General features: G+C 37.8%; 2 protein-coding genes across 2 annotated transcripts in view; one reads left to right on the forward strand and one right to left on the reverse strand.

Annotated features, from left to right (window-relative positions):
- Nucleotides 1-82, forward strand: part of LOC137969374 (uncharacterized) — a 54,750-nt gene extending 54,668 nt beyond the window's left edge. The window contains exon 25 of the mRNA XM_068815582.1: nucleotides 1-82. This exon is cut by the window's left edge and continues 2,226 nt beyond it. The gene's annotated coding sequence lies outside the window, so the exon portion shown is untranslated.
- Nucleotides 83-227: 145 nt separating this feature from the next.
- Nucleotides 228-7,500, reverse strand: part of LOC137969373 (adiponectin receptor protein 1-like) — an 8,927-nt gene continuing 1,654 nt past the window's right edge. Inside the window, exons 2-5 of the mRNA XM_068815581.1 lie at nucleotides 3,775-4,439; nucleotides 3,319-3,506; nucleotides 1,846-2,039; nucleotides 228-856 (exon numbers count right to left, since the gene is read on the reverse strand). Coding sequence (XP_068671682.1) covers nucleotides 743-856; nucleotides 1,846-2,039; nucleotides 3,319-3,506; nucleotides 3,775-4,439 — 1,161 coding nt within the window. The 3' untranslated portion in view covers nucleotides 228-742. The remainder of the gene's footprint in view (nucleotides 857-1,845; nucleotides 2,040-3,318; nucleotides 3,507-3,774; nucleotides 4,440-7,500) is intronic.

Below are 7,500 nucleotides of genomic sequence, written 5' to 3' on the forward strand. Positions count from 1 at the left end.
GGACAACTGATGAAACTGCAATCCGACTCCATAGTGCGGACCACATGAAATAGTCGCGGGTCGTTTAGTCTTAGCTTCTTTTAATGGTATCACCTCGATAATCCGGTTGAATTTTAACATATTCAAATTGGGATGTTCTGCCGTTTCAAAATTACATACATTTTCCAGGGAAGAGCTGTAAATGACCGTAGTTACTACGGATACAATATAAAACAAATACTACTAACTTGTGGAATTGATTTGTATTGTTTACTTTAACTGTAATGAAGTATAAGAAATTTCAATTTAAATTCAAGTATGTAATAGGTATCATGTCACATTTATACAATAATGTAACAAAAATAAACCCCCATTAACATGCGGGTAGGCTGAGTTTCTCAGTGTTTTTTTTTTTTGTATGATTGTTCATTACAAAAATATTAACTATTTATTACAACAAGTTACTTCAAGGCTACGCTCTTAACCATCTTTTATTTCTGACTTGAGCCATGATCAATATGACATTCGTAAAAAAAAATTGATTTTGCCCTTGGCACTAAATAAAATAAATTAACTTCCCAGTATAAAAATGGAAAAACGACATTTTTTACAATAATTATTGAAATGTGCTTAAATGACGACACCCTTCTTAATGGTTCTTTTTGAATTGAATCTGTTTATTTCTAAATAAATTCTAAATACATCCTACTTACAAACGGTTTGATATACGAGTATGTTATAAGTTAACAAGGTCAAGTAATCACTATTCACACACGGCTGCATGATGAAAACGATAATAAGCCATTTGACAAATTCCATAGAGATGAACAAAGGCTGCTGCAACCACAAGCACATGGAAGATTTGATGGCTTTGGAACTGCAAGAGATCAATGATGAAAGCACAAGTGTCGATAAATCTTGACAATGTTGAAGGGCCTAAATGATTCTTGTTGATCACCATAATTAACCCGTTTTGCTTTCTTTGTTTCGAGTTTCACATATTTTATCACTGATTACCAGTTTATGATGCAAACTGGAACTACCACTGCAAGATTCTGGCTTAGCTGTTAAGAGGCCAGATCACTTTATCCAGTGGATAAGTCACCATGCAGAGTATAAAATTAAGAGGAAAATTTAATTTTTCCTACATGCAGTTACTTGGGTGTGCCTTGAAGTGTATACATTCACAGTTAGGTGAGCAAATACTGAAACTGTTGGACAGTGCCTTATCCACCACATGAAGTTATCCTGCATTTGAATAACTGGGAACTGGCTACCTTATTTTTCATGAAAACTGATTAAATTGGATGTGAATGGTGGGAGAGTAGATATGATAAAGAAAATGGGAGTTAACTGGTACAAAAAAGGAAGCAGTGTAATAACTTGGAGCTATTTAGTCTAGCAGAGGCTGTACCTCACGATAGTGAAGTTAGTTTATAAAGCAGGTAGTTTAGTTGGTTCAAGAATGCATGGGCTTCTTTCCCACATGGCTTCTCCACTCATCTGTGAGCTTCAAAACTGTCAGCTTCAATTTGTACAAGTGGGTGTGATAACGCCAGACATCTTAACAGATTTAACTCGTCAACCCAGGGCATCCTACAGTAGGGCATTTGCGGATAGTTTGGGCATTTGCGCATAGTTTTGAACCACACAAAAAATATCCTTGTATTAAGAAGCACCACCCATAGGAAATGAGTAATCTCGAGATGCGCAGAACGTATACGCAATAACAATAGTAGGCACCGTCCTTAAGCCCTTGCCAGCAAACCCCCAACACTTAATGACATGGCATTATTTCTATGCCATACAAAATCAATAATAAATTAGAGGAGTACATTTAAATGCCAGATTGGCAATAAGACTTACCCAGATGTCACACTTGCCAGGAAACCACCTCTCTGGAATTCTCGTGGCATACATAATAGCACCAAGAATGTACAAGACACCCATTAGTGCCATCCACCCTACAGATGCCTGACGGTGAGCGAGTGTGACACCATAAGCCACCATGAAGTGAATAGCAGGAACTACACCAGAGCAACCGAATGTAAGGAACAAACCTGGAACAAAAATCAAACTACCACTTACTTTTTACATTAACCCTTGTTGAAGTGGCACTTTTATACATGATGTTAGTAGAGGGTTTGAGCCAGACCGCGCCATTGCGCTAATCCTGCACTGATATTGAAATTGTCCCTTCAAAAAACAGCCAAGACAATTCATCCCCTTCAAAATCTGGAGGGAAAACTCAGAAGGAAGCACACAAGAAGAAATACGCACAGTTCAGTACAAAAATTACAAGCTGAAACACAGGCCATGGGAGGAATTTTATTGTGCGTTTACTTTTCAGTCACACTCTACTGAACATGTAGGTCTCATACTCAACCAAGCGTGACACATCTGGGAATTAAAGTATCACAGTGAGAAGGTATTCGTATTGTAGATAGCTTTTTTGCTTTAAGTGGAAGCCAGATTGAATCAGAGAAACAAATACAGAGAAGAGGAAGAAACAGATGAGGGTGAAAGGTAAAATAATGATAAATTAAAAAATTAACAAGTTTACGTTATTAAAGACAGATTCTCTCAAACCTAAGTTTAAATTTCATTTTGACAATGACAACATTCGGTTACTCTACCCAAGGCTGCCTCAAACTGCAAATTTTAGTGAAAAGCCTTGCTTCAAATACTAGTAAAAGCACATGATCATCAAATCAAAATTAATAATGATTTTCGACAGGAGGGAAACTTGGAATGAAAACCAACCAACATGACATTGATTTGGAGGTACCTAGGGGCTTCAAAAAACTTAAATTCTGAAAAGTGACTTTGCTCCATCTTCAAAGAGGTCCGGATGCCTAAACTATTATTTTATTGGCAACTAAAACTTCCAAGTGTTGATGCCAAGTTTGAACAACACCCATCCAATATTTTTGGAGATAATCTCAATATTGTGATTTATTGCAATCATGTGTACATGTTATTACATCATCAATAATTAATGTTGAACAAAAACTTGAATATCTCTGGAAAAAAGAAGATACCATATTCCAAAATACATGTAGAAAACACCATTCTTCATCATTTTAAAAGGTATTTAAAGTGAGAAAAAACATTTTTTTCACTTCATGGGCACTTTAAGGCCCACAATAAAATCCACAAGACTTGCGTTCATGTAAAATCCAGGACCACTTAGTTAAGTTTTCGGCGACAAAGAATTCAAGGAAAGAGACCCAGCTGGCCACCGTGCACTGGAGTTAATTTTTAGCCCTGGCTATAGGACAAATGAAACTATCTCTCCCGTCCCCTTTGTAATATAAATGAACATGGAAAATACCCTACCAGCTCTGAGTATTCGGTACTTGGGTGTGTTAAATTTGCTCCACAATGAAACAATAGTGCACATAACACCCAGGGAACAGACAACTGACATGTAAGCAATCTTCAGAGCTCTTGAGCAGTAGAATCCATAATAGAGTGGAGGTACAAAAGATCCCATGATTAACAATGCAATCCCAGAATAATCAAGCCTGGAAGAAAAAGACCACAAAAACAGTCTAAATAATACATTTAAATAGGATTTTCAGTTGTGCTATTTTTCTTTAGTAACAACAATATGAAAGTTTATTGCTTTTAACTATATCTGTTGTTTGACAGTGTGTCATAAATGATTGAATAAATTAATTTCTACTTAGGAGGATGTAGAAGGCTTTGAGAGTAAAACCTGTATAATTATTATTTTGGAAAATATTACTGGGACTTCACACAAGAACAAGTTGCTTCAAATCAATAACTTACCTACTGAACACTTTGGAAACCTTGCAAGAGTGGCAGTAAACAGTGTGGAAGACCCACGAAAATCCAAGGCATAAGATTGCACCCGCAAAGAAAGCACCAAATACAAGCTTCTCCTGCCAGCCTTTAGGAAATGGATTTGATGTGGTGATGGGCCGCAAAAACATGTAAAACATGACACAAATGAAAGCAACAAAGCCAATTAAGTGAGTCCATATATTTCCAGTCTCTGAGTGAATTTTAAAAATGCTCTTAAAGCAAGACCTGAATGACGGCATTGGAGGTCGATGGTGATGTGATAGAAAGTCATTGTCGCGAAGCCAGTCTGGAAGTTCAATATGAGAGAGGAGATACCATCCTGAACGAGCCAAGTATATTGCCTTTCTTGAGATCTTCTCTGCTTTATCTGCAGCATCATGCATGCTTTCTTGTACATTATCTTTTGCAGTTTTTAAGATAACTTGCACTTTTTCAGCAGCATCTGTCACATTCTCTTTTGTTGATTTAAGCATCTCTTGCATTTTCTCTGAAGCCTCGTGCATGTTGTCTTGCACCTTTTCTGCAGCATCATGCATGCTTCCCTTGAGTCTCACAGCCGTATCATGTACATTCCCTTTGACACTTTGGAACATAACATGCAAGTTCTCTTCTCCTTTCACAATCAAGACCTACACACAATATAATTTCATCATTATAGACATTACAATAGCAGCTCTTTCTCCTTACTATTTTAACACCCTGGGAATTGGTGTGGCTGATATTCAAACCTACAACCTCCTGCACCATAGTCCAATTATTCTCAACCACCTGAGCCAATGGTTAAGGACGGTGCCTACTAATTCAAAGGTATTTTTGTCCCGGTGTATGATTATGCAGAAAATGTAGATCGTAACAAGTGTTACTGAAATCCAAAAAGAAAACTGGGGGTAACCACGCATTTTTCAAAGATAATTGATGAATAATATTTGTAAAAAGCTTTAAAATACAAAGAAATGTATGGCGTTCTTTCTCAAATTGAAGCTTAATTATCTCTCAAAAATGCATGGTTACCCCCAATTTTTTGTTTGGATACCAAGAGTACTTACTAAGATCTACTATTTCCGGATAGTTTTAAACCGCTCAAAATACCCCTGTATTAATAAGCACCACCCATAGGAAATCCGAGTATCTCCAGATGCGCAGAACATATGCGCAATAACAATAGTGGGCGCCGTCCTTAAATGAGATTGAATAAGAAAAATACTATAACATTTGTGCTTGTTGGATATGAGATTAACATGGCCTCTCATATCCAGTGCACACTCATTTTTTTCTTATTACTCGGATTACATGTACCTGAAAGGTATTATAGTTATAATCTGGATAGAATATAGTTTTCTGTGCACCAAATGGATAATAGAATTAGCCCATGGATTCACACCTTAAACGCCCTAGGACACCCCCCATTGACAAGCAAAATGGTCTTGTGTTAGACAGAGTAAAATCTATTTAGTCTCCTTCTCAGGGGTCAATACATTATTCACAACAATGTTCATTGGCTAAAAACAATCCACTACACCCCTTTGGGCAATATATTTGACCTCCATCTGTGACAAAACAACTGCAACAATAGCAAATAAAGACAACTGTCAAGGAGAACATTTCTGCTAGCGAGAGGCTTCAAACAGCCTCACGTCTTACAGACTTCGATGAAAATCCAAATTTATACCATGCAGTGGAGCAATCAAAGCAATGGGTACTGTGTTGGGGTCTCAGTGTGACACAGTCAGTTTCATTTGCTGATTCAGAAACTCAAAGCCAATGTTCTACGTGAGGGTAAATAACACAAATACAATGCAGCTAAAACATGAAAAATGCCGGATTCAGCCTTGTGGAAATGTTACGCTCAAGATATTTACTATAATCTTGCGTGTCAACGACATGATGAAATCAACATTACAGAAATTCCAGCAGCGGTATTTTTGGAAATGACCAAAATTTCTTTCTGCCGATGTCAATATTATTTTTCTTTTAATTAAATTGATAGTTTTCACAATCTTCATGTTAGCTACCTAGGGCTGGAGGTCATGGGCCGCATTATTCACAACACTGTTAATTTCGAACCTTTGCAGCTCGATACCAGTTCTCACTTTCCCACTTAAATTACAAGAATGGGTTTTCACAAGTTTTCTGTGTTGCTACATATACACTAGTGTTTCACCCTCCCTTGAAACCAGTTTATCTGATGTCACGCTACATACTAGATCCTACTAGACATAATGCTACATCCGGTATATCCATGTTACAATGTATTTCCCATACAACCTGTTTCAAAACAAACTACACCTGTTAAATTTATAATATTTGTAAACATTAAATGATATTCAACGACCGTGCATTTTCCATTATTGTGATAGCATGCGAATGGCCGACATCTTGGATAGAGAGACTAACAGAGGCTTGAGTGAGAGGAAGACAGTATGTTAGCTACCTAGGGCTGGAGGTCACGGGCCGCATTATTCACAACACTGTTAATTTCGAACCTTTGCAGCTCGATACCAGTTCTCACTTTCCCACTTAAATTACAAGAATGGGTTTTCACAAGTTTTCTGTGTTGCTACATATACACTAGTGTTTCACCCTCCCTTGAAACCAGTTTATCTGATGTCACGCTTCATACTAGATCCTACTAGACATAATGCTACATCCGGTATATCCATGTTACAATGTATTTCCCATACAACCTGTTTCAAAACAAACTACACCTGTTAAATTTATAATATTTGTAAACATTAAATGATATTCAATGACCGTGCATTTTCCATTATTGTGATAGCATGCGAATGGCCGACATCTTGGATAGAGAGACTAACAGAGGCTTGAGTGAGAGGAAGACAGTATGAAATGATAGTGGGGGAAGGGGAGAGAAATACTCCTGCACGCACCAACTGTTTGTTTGGCAAACCAATTGAAATTTTGGACAGGGGCTCTGATTGGTGCAGTGATCACCTCCTGTCAATCAAAGGCATATTTTTCTTCCCGCTCTTTCACAGCAGAACGTGAATGGGAATATGGCGGAGTTGCCAAGCTTAGATTCCACCCCCAAAGAAGCTATTTCGGATCTCTCTGGACTGGGAATATCGCTTGACTTGCAATCGGAACAGCAAAAAGCCATATCGACCCTGCTTTCGAGAAAAGATTTATTCGCAGTTCTTCCAACCAGCTATGGAAAGAGTCTTATCTTCTAGTTGTTTGTTAGAGTGAAGGAATTAATGTCAAACAAACCCGCATGTGTGATAGTTGTTTGCCCGCTTGAAAGTATTGTGCAAGATCAGATATTCAAAGCTGCTTGGATGGGTTTAACTGCTATACCATTTATGGACGCCAGTTTAGAAGACGTAGAAAGTGGCAAATATCAACTGATCTTTGCTTCTGCTGAGGAAATTCTGGAAAAATCATTTCTTGATCGGCTGAAAAACAGTAACACTCCTTTGCACCAAAATCTTACTGCGCTTATTGCTGATGAATTTCACACTGTTGAGACATGGACAGGTTTGTTTGTTTGGAGTCTCTTCAACACATCAATAATGAAGAAAGCTAAGCAATTTCCGGTAAAAAACGAATTGGCTTTTAATTGGATCGTTTTGCATTTCTGCAAATGCGATCAAGTGCAACTAATAAGAGGTGTTTGTCAATTCAACAGGCCTTGCTGGCAGGTGTTTTTTCTCCCCCTCTCTGCCCCTTCCCCCC

This window comes from Montipora foliosa, chromosome 9 (genome assembly GCF_036669935.1).
Source record: "Montipora foliosa isolate CH-2021 chromosome 9, ASM3666993v2, whole genome shotgun sequence".
NCBI classification, from domain to species: domain Eukaryota; kingdom Metazoa; phylum Cnidaria; class Anthozoa; order Scleractinia; family Acroporidae; genus Montipora; species Montipora foliosa.